The sequence below is a fragment of the Sturnira hondurensis genome, unplaced genomic scaffold (assembly GCF_014824575.4).
Source record: "Sturnira hondurensis isolate 20B ecotype Veracruz unplaced genomic scaffold, ASM1482457v3 Scaffold0017436, whole genome shotgun sequence".
NCBI classification, from domain to species: domain Eukaryota; kingdom Metazoa; phylum Chordata; class Mammalia; order Chiroptera; family Phyllostomidae; genus Sturnira; species Sturnira hondurensis.
The window spans coordinates 12,239,555-12,254,533 of NW_028090067.1; the positions used below are offsets into that span (position 1 = coordinate 12,239,555).

A 14,979-nucleotide genomic window follows, 5' to 3' on the forward strand; every position below is an offset into this window, starting at 1 on the left:
TGCTATACTGTGTCTGTCTGTTAGAGTCAGTGTTTGCCAGAACACTTCCTAATCATCCTCTTCAGCATTGTGCTGCAGGTTAGTTCCCTCAACTATCATTCTAAGGATGTTCCGCATCCTACCGAGTCTTTATTGCGCTAAAAGTATACTGTAGCTTTGTGTGATTAACTTTTCCTTCTCAAAAATGAAATCATTTTCTCCTGGGCCTGAACTGAAAGGCATGTGAGTAAAGGATAGGGTTGGAGGTGATGTGGCCAATGAATGGACACTGGACACTTCCTTTTTTCCATCCATAGGAGAGCAGATGTGAAGGACCTGCACCAGGATGGTGGTTAGCAACAGTGGCCCGTGCCAAAGCTCTTACCAAAGTGATGACTAAGGTTGGTCATGCCAAATACTGTTACTGAGCCTGGCGTAGGGGATAGGTGATACTCACTACCCAAACCTTAAAACCACCAATGCAAAAATTAAAATTACATTTCCATTTTGCCTCCGTGCTGGACATAGCCACTGCCTCAAGGAGCTCACCATCTTAGCAGCTTTATCTCACCTAGATTTCCAAGGACATGGAGAGATTAGTGCTCAGACACTTTCTTCCCATCGAATACCAACTGACTTAGTAGTATTCCAGGTGGTGTGTTTGTTGGCTTGTTTATTTGCTTACTTTTAAGTATAAGGGTTGTGTTTGTGACAGATGTAGGTGAGTGGGTTGGCAGTGGACCTGGAGGTCTTAAGAGTTTGAGAATAATCTGAGCCCTACTGATCCCATCGTGACTAGCTAGTACAGTGCCTTGTATCCCGTGGTTTCCTCAGTGTGGGAGGAAATAACACAGCTGCCCCCCTCCCCCCGCCGAGTCTGTAGGCAGGTTTCCTGCTCTGTGCAATAGCCTGAGTGGTTTAAGACTCAAGTAGACTTTTGGCGGTTCCATTTTTGGGGCAAATGTCATGAAATGCAGGGCTAGAAAAGGATTCCATAAAGGTTCTTTGGCCTATGACTGGCTGATTTAAATATCAGGGAGCATAATTTCTTTAATATAGAATGATAATTATAATATTTATCAAACATAAGCATTAAGGCCTGAGGCATGAAATAATAAAAAGCTTCATTTAACATTTTTTATGTGAGAGCAGAGGTGGAGAAGGGGGTGAATTTGCCTGCCTCTCCGCCTCCTCTTTCTCCGAATTGAAAAAAAAAACCATAAGCCCCTGCAATTTAAGCGGGAGATTAGAATGGGGACTCTGTGTGGTTAAGCAAATCCAGTGTGGCTAATACAATTGCATTCACCTTAGCTACAGCACACAACTCGTAGATAATAATGCAGCCTCCTCCAGAAAAAGAGGAGAGAGAATTGATTGGCTTAAGTTTAAACTAACCAAGGGAAGTAATATTTCAAGTTTGTTTTGACTTTTCTAAACCCCTTTAGTTTCTTAGTTGGAACCAGGACTGATTAATCTCATCCTACTCTCTCCCCATCACTATTTAATAAGGTACATTGCCTTTTTGCTTATATATTCTATGAAAATACTTTAAAATTTACATGTATATACATAAGTAATAATTTTCCTATTTCTCTTTTCTACTCCTTATCCAATTAATTAATTGTCATTGTGTGATATTGGGGACACGACTTTCTTAATTAATGCAGGTACCAAATATGGAATAGTTCTTTTTAATCTACATTTTATTTTTAAACTTACTAAAGCTGGGACTGTTGATTTATGACTAAAAAGTAATAAATATGTAATTTTTTCCTTAAAATAAGTTACTTTGTTTACAAAAATAACAACTGTGATGACACCCATCTTTTTTTTTTAAAGGAAGTTGGGAGGTTTTTTTAATATATTTTATTTATTTATCTTTAGAGGGGAAGGGAAGAAGAGAGGGAGAGAAACATCAATGTATGGTTGCCTCTTGTGCGTCCCCTGCGGGGAACTGGCCTGCAACCCAGGCATGTGCCCTGACTGGGAATCGAACCTCGACACTCTGGTTCGCAGGCCCGTGCTTAATCCACTGAGCTATACCAGCCAGGGCAACACCCAGCTTTTTGATGAGTTAAAGAAATGCTTTTCAGGTACATTTCAGAAGTGTGGTCCCGTTTTTAAAGCATTATGATATCTGTTGTAGGAACGAAAGTATAAATGTCCCAGTTATTTATATCAGAAAATCCTCTCGATGTCCTCTGTCCAGTAATGCGACTGCAAGCCGCATAGAACCACTGAGCACTTGAGACATGGTCAGTCTGCACCGGGATGTCCCACAAGTGTTAAAGGCTCAGACTTTCAAAGGAAGACTCAGTATAAAAAGAGATTGTAAAATATCTCAGTTGTTTAATATAGATTTTACATCCAAATAATATTTTTGATATACTGGGTCAAACCCAATATATGAAACGTATGTCATTTCTTACTTTTCCATTGTGGCTACTAGAACATTTAAGATTACATATCTGGCTTATATTTTGTAGCTTCCACTGTATTTGCATTAGACAGCACTGTTCCGCATCATTAACATACACTGTAAGGTTGCTTGGAAGTTCAATTTAGGGAAATTGGATCCAGGTAAATTAATACATCTTCACAGTGGCAGGGGAGGATTAATTTGAAAAACTTCATACTACTGTATATCATTAGGCTGTTGAGGGCCCTTCTTTCGGCTAGACAACACTTAAGGAGGATGTCATGCTACCTTTGTATTGCTTGTTGGTAGTCATTGCTCTTTAACTGCAGTAGGAGCAACTGCTTTGAGCTCTTGGTCTAAGCACTAGCTGAAATGGCCTCTATTAGAGAAATATCAAGTAAGAATAACCCATTGGCCATTTGCTCTATTAGTTTACCCTCCTCATTTAACTTTTAGGCTTTCTGTTTGGGGAGAACATGTAAGAACTTCTGTTTCTAGTGCTTCATTCAGCAGTGTCAGTTGGCATGCTGACCTCTTACTAATATTTATTTTGCTAATTTGGACAATAGGATAGAAAAATTCTATAAAGGAATTACCAAGAAATAATAAAGAACCACTTCTACTTAAGGAAAAAACTGAAAATTATTTTTCTAGCACTATCCCTAACCTCTTTCTCTGCATTTTAACCGTGCCATTTAATGTGAGGCAGGTAGCAGATTTTTAGAAGCTTTGCATGTGTTCTTCTAACAGAATTGAGAACAATAGTAAAAGACTAATATTTATATAGTGCTTTAAATTTTTTTAAAAAGTACCCATATATATCATCTCTGTTGATAATTAAAACAGCCCTGTGTATTAGACAGGGAAAAAGGTGCTGTACTGAAAAGTAAACAGGACCAATAATCACGTGACTGACCTGGACCAGGCATCTGGTTAACGACACAGCCAGCACTCCGTTCTCAGTCTTCAGACTCCAGATCATGTGTTATTTTGAAAATTACCAACACTGCCCCCAAATTTTTCAGTCTGATTGTTTAAATAAGAAATTCTAAATTTTAAACAAGTGTAAGGCATAAAGACAGACAGTAACCATATTTACCGGAGAAGAGAATTAAGATTTGGAGGACATTTTTTCCACTCTTCTATTCCATAGTTGATTTGAGCTCTTTACAAATATCAGGTCAGGAGCTAAATAAATAGCTTATATTTTTAACAACAACAACAAAAAAAAACAGCTTTATATAGAAGAAACCAGTAAAATTGCTATTGTTCTATGTTAATATAAGGTCTGTTTTTTAATATAAGGTCTCAGTTTTGAAAAGAGAATGATTGTAGGTATTCTGACAAATGCTTATTATTAACTGTGATCACATTAGGAAAACTTAACTTTGAAAGAGCTTCCTTCCCTTTGGGACCCTTCAGGAAACTCCCCATTCACAAGGGGAGTTCCCTTCCAGCCTTCACAAGGTGGAAGGACATGGCGCGGACAATATGCCATATCCGCTTGTCTTGGGGGGGATGTTTGTATGCTACATGTTTAATCTTCCCAACTGTGCCCAAACCCAAAGCATGATAGTGAGGGCTAAGGAAACATCCTCAGTCATTTTTGAAAGATGCAGCGTGAATACCTAGAATTTGCTATGGAAAAGCCACCATATACCTTCTGCCTATTGGGTTAGTGGCTTAGAGGAAAATCAGGATAACCAGTCAGCACTAGGAAGCCATTAGACAAAAGATACAATGAAAGATGAAAGATCAGGATCCAATATACACTTTCATAGTATATAACTGAACATGTTAACTAGGGTCAGAGGTTATATTATTATTTCTGGGGTGGGGGAAGAGTTAAAAACACTTATAAGAATGTCACAAGTTAGTGGGAAATCACTGTACTTCAGTGAATTATGCCCTGACTGTTCCAGTGATCCAGAAACCTTGAAATAAGATGCACTCTCAGACTTGGAGTTATAGCAAAGATTACAGAGCTTTCTTCAGGCTATCCCAGGCTCCATTCTTGCAGGCATTTTGGAGGAAGCTCTGTGTTAATTAAAAGGCATTATTTATATACCAGTTTCTTATCCTATCTTTCAGATGTTTAAAGGAATTAAATATGAAATGACTAATTTGAAATGTCAGGCTTCTTTTTTCCAAGCCAACCTTGCATTAAGAGCAGGAATCCCTGTGCCAAAGAAATGGTTCCCAATTATCCTATCCTGGGTTTTGTTATACATTGTACAGAAGTCAACAAAACAAGTATGTAACAGAACCTGCCTAAATAACAGCCACCCTCATTAAAAACGGAGAATTAACCAGGGGGTGATTGAAAGAAGCAATGCCTTATAGGTTCCCCCTTTTCTTCCTTTCTAATCATAGAACAAAATATGTTACATAAAAGGATCGGAACTATTATGCAGTAGTACTCAATTAGAGGGAGGTGAATAGGTCTCTAACATACTGTTTTATCAAAAGAGCAGACCGGTGTTTGCATGACTGTTGTTTCATTACAGACCCTGTCATTAATTCCATGTGTCAATACTGCCCTGTAGTACACAGAGCAGACAAGAAAGAAGAGCCCTTGAAAACAAGGGAATGATTTTTGAGTCGTTATCAAGCTAAGTGGCGAGCGGGAAGCTGAAACTCGTATAGGTAAATTCGAAGGGACTCTTGGGAGATCTGCAAGTGGGAAACAAGAATGCATTTTACCAACTGCTTAATTATGTCCTGTTTTTCAACAAGTACACTTGAATTGAATGCTTTGTTTGTATTGCACAAAAATATGTGCTGCGGGCAAGAGTATTCTCTTGCTTCCAGGTCAAGTAAGGTGTTTTACACACATACACATCTGACCTACTCTGTACTTTGCGATTGGGTATGTTAGTATCTGAGCCCCAATATTGCACTGGCATTTCTGGGGGAAAGAGTTACATAGGAACCAGAGCCCTGAGAAGTGAAACCTTCTCTAAGGTTCTGAGAAGTTACGTAAGTCCAGGCATCGCAGAGGGCCATACTTACAGGGAAATGGTGGCTCAGGAAAGTGTTCACATATATCTTGAAAAATATATATACACCAGGAAATTTTAAATGTGGTATAAATCCCATAATCTCCCACCCCTAAAACTTGAAGAAAGTTTTGTTTTGGTTTTTGGTTTTCATTAGCAGTTCCGCGGGTTAGAGTGGGCAAAATAGGGTTTCCTTTCCTGGACGTCCTATCTGTGTCCTTGTGCCTGGCCAAGCCCTTGTAGACTATGGTTCTTACCGTTTAGTAAGATCAAATTTCTAAATGATGTTTCGTTCCAGTTGAACATTCTTGGAGGCTTATCTCTTCCCTGGCCAGATGCCTGATCAGATGAGAAGCCCGCCATGATACTGTCACAGTGCCTAGAATGGGCTCTTTGTCCAGTAGACATCACTGTACTTTTTGATGATAACGAGGGCAGTCTTAACTTGTGCTAAGGCCTGTGTGTAGCATTGAAGGTAAGTATGAAGGAGTTGTTGCTGTATAAATATCTTAATCCTGATGCACATTTCAACATACAGTATCTTGGTTTAATCATGATGTACATATATCTGACATTAAAGCCATCCTTTTTAGATGGGACCTTCAGAATTTAGGACCAGTAACTCCTCATGGAACAGCTTGTTTATTGAGGGCCATGATTAAATATAGATCCTTCCTTGTAACCCTCGCCATTGCTTTGATTTACTTTCGTAATCATTCTAATCATCTGCTGATAGTTTTGCAGAAAGGATTTCTGGTCTTGGTGTATGTCAGTGACAGGTAGGTAGGGTGTTGTGTTTGACTTGTAGGCTTAGAATATATTGATTAAAAACAACAGTTTAGCAGTATTGAGTTTTAGTGTCTTAAAAACCTGGCAGCTTTTTATAGAGATCAAAATTATTTAGTAGCCTAATACTCAGACTCTGAGAATAGAATCTTGGGGATCATTTGTCCAACCCCTTCATTTTATAGATGGGGAGACTCAAGCCCAGAGAAGGGAATGACTTGCCCAAGGACACCCAGCAAGTTAGTGGAAGATCTGAGATTAGAATCTAGACATCCTGATGCCCCACATGTGAGAAGCTGAATCTACACCAGTTAGTAGTTGGGAGTTACAGGCTGTGTGGTGCAGAGGAGGCCTGACTTCTGCTGAACGTCATAATGTCTGATAATATGGACTCATTGGGGAAATAAATAGTTACAGTTAAAAATGAGAATGTTTCCCGACAAATGATTCTCTACCATTCTCCTTCCATGCTGTGACCCACGTATTATATTCTTTCACTGAGTACCTACTGTGTGCTCCATCCTATACTGGATTCCCAAATCACAGCCAGATAAGACATGGGCTCTGCCCTCAAGTTGCTCACAGTCTAGTAGAGAACGAGAAATCCCTGGAAAGCATTGTGCAGAATTTCCTGCAGGATGCTAATACTACCTCTCCTAACTCTGAGGCTCCTGGTGCTGAAAGTGAATCTTCTACACAAAAATCGAGCTTTCTCTCGGTCGTGGTTTATTTACTAGGAGGCCCATACAACACCGTACCTTTCCTTTCTGTGAAAGTGCACAATAATATCCACTGCGACTAAATTTAGTTCATAAGCACTTACTGAGGAGCCACTGTCTGCAAGGCACTGTGCTAGACACTTAGGGGTATGAAAATTAATGCATAGGACACTTTCATTTTAATGTCAGTGATACTGTCTCATAGCTTTCCAACTTTGTAATGAGAATTATTTTTAATAAAAAATATTCTTAAATGTAGGGCCCTTGAAAGAGAAGACAAAACTTCCTCTGTACCATAATTCTGACTTGTCAGCCTAGGACTTCAGTCTCCACTGAGATTCTCTTTTGTGCCCCGTATCGGTTTTGAGCTTTTTTTCCCCTTGACCTCAACCAAGCGAGTCTGTTTGCCAGTCCCTGCACACAGTACTAACTCTTGCTTCTGTGCCTTTGCTTGACTAATTCTCCTGCCTCTGGGATGCCTTTCTCCCCATGAGTCCATGTTCATCACTGCTGTTACAGTCTGGCCCTGAGTCCGCCTCCTGCAAGGGCCCTGTGGGCAGCAGCCCCACCTGCTCCCGTGCCCCTCCCACGTGTTTGTGACCGGCCGAGCAGTGTTTCTGTTAATGCTGCCCATTCTCCATCCATACCTTGCTGGCCTGTTTACAACAGAGCTGATAAAATGAAACAGTCTGGTATAATCAGGTCACTTATCAGACCTTTTTAGGGGTGAGTCTGTATATCAGAGTTTCATTTTCCTGTTTGTGGGCTGCTAGTTGTATGATAGGAAGAAAATGAGAAACATTCGTTTAAGGTGGTGGTTTAAAAAAAAAAAAAGGCTGGGATCTACAAGAAAAAGTAGTCATGTATCTGAAGTGAACCTCTCTTTCTGCTCTCGGACAGGACGAGATCTCGTTTGAACAGAGTTCAGTTGCAATAAGGGTATATTGACCTGTCGGGCTAGGGAAAGCAGGGCTTTGCCTGCTAATCATCTCAAGCTTATTGATCTGTTCTGTAATTCTTTTAATATTGTTTAATATGTGTGTGTGTTTTATCTTCTGAGCTGACTAAAAGCTTCTCGAGGACAGGGACCATGTCTTTTATTTGCTGCTGCATATCCCCCTCCCACTTAGTTCCCAAAGGGTGTCCTAATAAGCTTGGGGAGACTGCATAATCACATGGCAGGAAATGCAGCTTGTGGGTTCCAGCTATATTCCAGCCACTGCACTGCGCACTTTGATGTGTAGTGACCTTTGCCCTCATGACAACTCGGCAAGGTGGGAATTTCCATCCCAGTTCTGCAGTTAGAGAGTTAAGGTCTTAGTGCCCCAGGATTAGAACCTAGGGCTTTCTGGCTCTAAAACCTGCATGTGTCTTTCATTATACCACAGTAATAACTAATATTTAGGACTCCTTTAGAGTTCATGGAAATCTCCCATCTGCATTTTCATTATTACTTCTACTACCACTATTAGAACTATTACTGCTGCTCCTTACGTCATCACCAGGAAGTGGTTAGAGCTAGCGTTTTCCATCATTCCCATTTCGCAGATGGGGAAACACGCTCAGAGACTTGCCCAAGACCACACTGCTGGTAAGTGGAAGAGCCGGGACTTTGCCCACAAACCTCCTGGCTCCAGATCTTTTGGTTTCACTGCATCACATTGCTGCCTGAACTCATTTGTGCGGTGCACTATTACATGGCCAGTTATCACTGACACCTCCCCTGCAGAAGTGTCAGTAAGTCCAGGCATCCCACGGAGCCATGTGGAAAGGAAAGTCTTACCCTCAGAGGAGCTTCCCTGTCAGTGGAGGGGTGAGACAAAGGCCCAGAAGTAAATGCGTGTGAAGAACAGTTCACAAGTGGGAATTAAAATACGGGGTCCTTTCTTCTGTAGATGAACTATTGGCCATAAAACTTTTGAATTGTTCTTAATTATTTCCATCGTAAAACTGGATTAAGGAGTAGGAGTGAAACCGATGAGCTGGATTTGAACATATTCCTCCTGGGGCTTAAATGAGAAAGTTAGCTACTCTGCAGTTGCCACCCAGGCAGCATCAAAGAAGTGCAGTGGTGTGAAGGCGGTGATGTATCCGCCAGCAGTTCATCCCTGTCTCGGTAGAACCTCTCTAGTCTCATCTACTTACGTCTACCCCAGCCCTTCACCCCACCCCATCTGACTGTACCCTCAAGCCCACCAGCTTCCTCAGATCTTTGAACTTTCTTATCCCTTAATGTTTTATTCCCAACAGATTGTCCTCTTTTCCTTCTTATTATTAGTAAATAGTGTCCAATATCACAAAGTCCTCCAGCACATAGTTAGGAAACCATGTGGTAAAAATACAGATATGTATAGTGTATGTCCTTGCGGAGAGAGCTTGGAATGAAAACAGTATTCTGGCTCTCCACTAAACATTTCCACCTGGCTGTCACGCAAGGGCCTCAGGCTCCTCGTGTCGTAAGGATGTCCGCCTCTCCACACCAGACCTGCTCTGTCCGCACTGTTCTCGCTGCAGCGGGTGGTCTGCAGCGTGGTCGTCTGAGCTGGAAGCACAGGGATGCGCTGCTCCTCACTCTCTTTCGCCAGCCCCCTGCCCTTCCGGTGGATCACAGATCTACCTCCGAAACGTAGCTTGTCTTCCCACATCACAGCCGTAATCTGGCTTTCTGGGTGCTCTCTCTCGCAGTTACCGTGATCTTATTGACTTGTCTCTCTGCCACCAGTTTTCCCTCTTCCTGTGTGTCCTTCACACGCTGCTGGGGACAGGTCCCTCTGAGACAAGCTGACTGGGCATTTTGGCAGGACAAAACCTGAGCACCTTACTTGGGCATTTAGGAAACTTGATTACTAGACCCCAAACTACCCTTACCTCCTGCTGCTCCTTCTCAGACCCTCCTCATTCCCCCACACTAGAGCCTTTCACAGCATTAGGGAGCAGAGACAGTAAGGAACGTAACACAATCCGAAAAGGTCCGTGAAATCACACAAGTAGATGGGACCATACAGAGCCCTTTACACAGCGTCCTTTGCCTGGAATGCCCTGTGCCTGCTCTGCCTAGCACAGGACACCTCGTGGTGTGCTGTCCCCACCTTCCCCGGGCAGGCCGGGCTCACTTCTCAGGAGCTGCCACAGTTCTTTTTTCGTGAGCATCTTACAGCATTTTACCCCATTCTGCTCTGAGTTGCTTTTCGTGTCCGTATTTCACCCACTCAAATGCAGCCGCTGAGCCCAGTCTTCCTGGTCTCCCTGATGTGTGACATGCGTCCTGGCACATGGCTATTGAACAGACGCAGAACAGCTGAACTGAGTGGGCTCCCCCAGAGCAGTTAGAGCAGCTAGAGCAGCTAGCGAGGTGTGTGTACTGCAGAGCGCACTGGACTGGGAGTCAGAAGTCCTGCGTCCCAGGTCCAGCGCCGCCACTAGCTCTGTGACTTTGGGTAAGTCACTCAGTTTCTTCTTAAAGAGGGGGTTGGACTAAATGATCTCTGAGGCCCCTTCAGCTTTTAAGTTCTATGACTCTGACCCCATGTCTTGGATCAGGAAACGTGTTTCCTACTTTATAATATTCAGGATCCTCAACTTAGCCAGTCAGCTATCCATATTACTTATTTTTCAAACTCTCAGAAATAGTCTTCCAGTGCTAGCCAGAGATGCTTGACTAGGCTTATCAGGGACCACTGAGCTGCTCTTAGCCCGCGTCAGGATGTCTCACTGCACCCGTAGCACCGCCCTGCTGTTGGGTGGCCGGTCCTCCCCAGGAGGGAGCCCTCTGTGCCGGCCTGAGAGGAAAGCAGCAGGGAGGCAGGAGGAGAGGAGGGTGTATTGTTTGCCTCCACATCCCGCCAACATTACAGCCACTGCCATGTGGGTTCTTGGTTGTAGACGTGTTCAGGGGACGATGCCCATATCGGTGAGAACTGTTTTAAGCAGCTCATGGGCCACTTCAAGTGCACTGCTGACCTGTAGGGTAGAAGGACTAGAGTTAGCGACTCAACAGGTACATTCGCCGTAATCTCCATGTAATAAATCCTAGCCTATGAAAAGATTAAATAAATCTTTCCTAATGCATTTTGATTGGCTTAATCAATAATTAATCATCTTTAGATGAGGCTGTAACTCGTGGAGTAGATATAATTGGATTAGCTGGAAAGGGGCAGTTGGGAAGCTTTGAAGAGATTAAAATGGCTGTCAGTCTCATAATTAAACTGCTACAAACAAAAGCAATGGTGTTTTTACAAAAGAAGGGGGTGGGGGGGAGAGAGGGAAAGAAAAGGGAGGGAGAAAGTTAGAGAAGGCCAACTGATTTGAAATGAAGCAATAAGTGCTTATTTATCACTAGAGATTGAGGAGGCAAAACCCAAATTTGACGTGTTTATTCCATTGAACAAAAGCCACACGTATCAAATCAGCCATTTAATTGTATGCCTGGCCCACTGAGACAGGTGAAATTTTGGTAGCTTCAACTTCACTAAAACAAAACGAATCCACAAAAGGGAAAAAAAAGTTAATTATTAAAAACAGAAGAGACCTGCTCCTTGTCCTGAGCCCATTTAGACCTTGACTTTTCATACTTTTAATTGGCTTAGGAGGCTCGGCCTGTGTGAATGAAGTCTTTTATCTCCCTCTTTTTCTTTCCATGCCCCTTTCATCTTTCCTGTTACAAGCACACAGAGAGCTTGAGGAAAAATACTTTGGTTTTTAAAGACTTTTCTTTTTAAAAGGATGTGGAGTGGGGAGGGAGGGAGGGGTGTGTGTGTGATGCTGGTGAATACTTTTTTTTTCTTTCTTTTGTCTCTCTTTCCAGAGAGGAGTTGCTTAAACCAATGGGACTAAAACCCGATGGGACAATAACGCCTTTGGAGGAAGCACTCAGCCAGTACTCAGTCATCGAGGAGGCCAGCTCTGACACGGACTAAAAGCGTCACCTGCGCAACTCTCAATATTGCTTTTATCGGCATCTTTTCTCTGTAGCTCCAGGGGAATCTTTTCTCTAAAACATTTATGCCCTTGCTTTGGCTAGAAACACATTAACTGGTTTACTCGTTGAGGACCCAGCGTATTGAAGAGGTGACCTGTGTTTTTTGCGATACGGAGGCGTTCACACAGAGCTGCAGTTGGATGGCGGTGCAGGGCTGTCAACAGCAGGTGATGCCATCGCATCAGGACGGAACTGGAGGACTTCACTCTTTACAGCAACCCGGGCTGGATCTGGCAGACCCCTTCGCCAAGATTCTTCGCAGAAGATGTAGCTGCGTCCTTCCAGTCACTTGTGTGAGCTGCCCCTTCTGAATCTCTCCAGCAGGCGGAGGCGCGTGAGAAGCAGAACGAGCTGCTAAGTAAGGGCTGAGGCAAGTGACTTGTTAGATCAGGACCGACCACAGGGAAGCCAAGCAGCTGCTCCATGAACCCAGCCCCAGTCTTCATTTCAGTTTTGTATAAATAAATAGAAATGCACAGACACACACACACAGCCCCAGACTTGCAAACTGATTACACTCAAAGTTTGTATGTCACTGATCTAGAACTTCAGAATACATTTCTCCCTATAAAGAGTTATACATGATGGTTTAGTTCTGAGGCAGCTACAAATGCCTATTTATTCCCTCACGTACCTGAACACTAGGACCATAGAACTGAACCCCCATCTGTATCGTTGCATGGGGAGCATGCATTCTGAGGTCTAACTCGGGGTGTCAGGAACACACGTCCTCCAACCCAACAGAGGGAACGGGGATTCCCGAGTACCGGGAGTTCTGCGGCCTCTGCCAGGGCTGGGGTGGTCAGCTGCACCCTTCTGTACATACAGGTCGTTCGTATGTTACGTTTTCAGTCGGGGACTGTGTGTGTGCTGGTGTGTGCGTGTTCTACCTTTCTACCATATGATCAGTTTAATGGTAACCTTATTTATTTAAAAGAGAAGAAACACAAATAGTTACTGTTAAACTGATTAAGGCTGTTTATTTTTACTTTTAAAATTGGTCATATGAAGAAGTAGAAAATGAATCAGTGAGCCTAGTTAATCAGTGGCTAAAGTTGAAAAGGGGTTGGTTTCCTTTTATATATGTATGTATGTTTGTATACATACATATATACACATAGATAATGTGCTTAACCACTGCCTTTTAAAACTTTAAATTAAATAAAACATTGGGGTTGATTCAATTTAGCCATTTGTGTGTGTTTCTTTACAGATACGTGGGATAAACAACACTATTTCACAGTTCATGCTTTTTTCAAGTGCTTTTACATCCATTGTCTCACCATAGTAGCCTTTTGAAGGATAGGTACATGGAATGTAAGTGAAAAATGTCATTTATCCAGAAGTCACTTCTCTGGCAGAACAGCAAATCAGGAATTGTGTTTAAATGCCTTTGAGTTGCCAAAAGAAATGTCAAACATTTGTTGCAGTTTACTCACAGGAGAAAGCCTCAAGAATTTCTTTTGGCCTCTTTACTAAAATTTGCGTACATTTTGAACATGTTTAGTTATCTGGCTTTCCGGGCCACAGAAAAATAGCAAAGGAGGAGTGCTGGTTGGGAGGCGGGCCTACTGAAAACTAGACAGGAAGAGGGGGAAACGAACACACTACTCCGGGTGTCACAAACCTGGGCAGCCTGTTTTCCAAGGGACAGTCCTGTTGACCTAGAAAGCGTCTGTGCGACACTATGGCCCAGGACTAGTTCTCATAGTGGTGACCGTGAGTTTCTTCAAAGAAAGTAAATCCAGAACACTGTTAACAAAACTACGAAGAATACAATGCGTTTTAGGATTTTCATCCGAAACAGTTGGGAATAGAGAATGTGGTGGTTGGCACCAACTTATTTACGTTTTTTAACAATAAATAAAATGAAACTTGGCAGTTTATAGTTCTAGATCAAGTGAAAAAAAAGCCTAGAAAAGAAGAATTTGAGTATTTTTATTACTTCATTCTACAAGTGCAGTTTTAAAGTATTTTTGTAATTTATACAACCCAATAGCTTTGGCATGAGTGTTGGCCCACCTACACGAAGACACGTTTAATGAAACAACGTGGCTCACAGAGTCGGGGGTTGAAGTCTTGTTTAAGCAGCTGTGCTGTGCACTTACGCTTTCCAAGCGTCCTGCTTCATTTTCAGTTTCCCTGCTCTGGGCACCCAGTTTTGATTTTGATGAAGGAATTTGCAGGGGGAAAGGTTCATGGCGCCCTTACTCTGCACACGGAAAGAGAGCTGACATCTGTTGCGTGCTTACTGTGTGCTGGGTTGTCCATGTATGCTCTCTGATGGAACCGCATCCCATCTCAGAGATCATCTCCAGAAAGCCGTTTCCCAGCACCACACAACAAGTCCATCCAACTCCAGGCGGCCTGAGCCCTAACCACGCTCCTTCCCCTTCACCACACTGCCCACCTCGGGTCCACCTTGCCTCCTTATGACTCTGGAATGCTGGAGGAATGGTAATTCTCAGGCCATTTAAAGCAATAACTTTCAGCAGAACCAGATGAAAGAACTTTGTAAGTGGGAGGTGACCTGGTGTTGACGTGTAAGTGGGAAGCTTGCTCAGTAGTGCATGGCAAGCGAGGGCCCGGAGTCCTTCAGGCCAGGGCTGCAGGCTCTCTGCGGATGTCTGCCTGGCTTGCTGGCCTGCAGTGGGGAGGATGAGGATGCACCAGCCACCCGCGCTCTGCGGGCCCGGGTCCCATCATCCTTCCTGACCTTTAAAACGGTATGGGGGGATGTGTCCTAAAATGGGGCACTTGAGCTGCTGCTTGGGAGTAACAACAGACACCTGAGACCCTTTTACATGCCCAGTGGTCCTGGGAGGCGGGCAGGACAGATGTCATCCCTCCTTTACACACGAGGACACAGGCTGACAAGGTACACGTACCAAGTATCCCCTGACTACTGCGCTATTCTTGCCCCCTGCTAGTCCTGGGGGTCACCTGCATTGACTTCCCTCCCTGCCCACCTGCCTCAATTATAAAAATAATATATGTTCATTGTGAAAAGTTTGGAGAAATGCAGAAAATAATTTTAAAAAATAATTCCTCTGAAACCCCACCACCCTGAGGTAAATCACTGTTAATGTTTTAGTGTGT

The 14,979-nt window shown here is 43.0% G+C and overlaps 1 protein-coding gene across 6 annotated transcripts in view; it reads left to right on the forward strand.

Annotated features, from left to right (window-relative positions):
• Window positions 1–14,100, forward strand: part of RIC8B (RIC8 guanine nucleotide exchange factor B) — a 100,353-nt gene extending 86,253 nt beyond the window's left edge. For 2 of the 6 annotated variants that reach the window (XM_037068421.1, XM_037068423.1), the window contains one exon: window positions 11,707–14,100. In XM_037068421.1, the coding sequence (XP_036924316.1) occupies window positions 11,707–11,818 (112 nt within the window). In that variant the 3' untranslated portion in view covers window positions 11,819–14,100. Of the gene's footprint in view, window positions 1–296; window positions 381–4,905; window positions 5,045–5,695; window positions 5,873–11,706 lie in introns of all 6 variants that reach the window. The other 4 variants (XR_005069739.1, XR_005069741.1, XR_005069740.1 and 1 more) reach the window with 4 other exon arrangements.
• The last annotated feature ends 879 nt before the right edge of the window (window positions 14,101–14,979 follow it).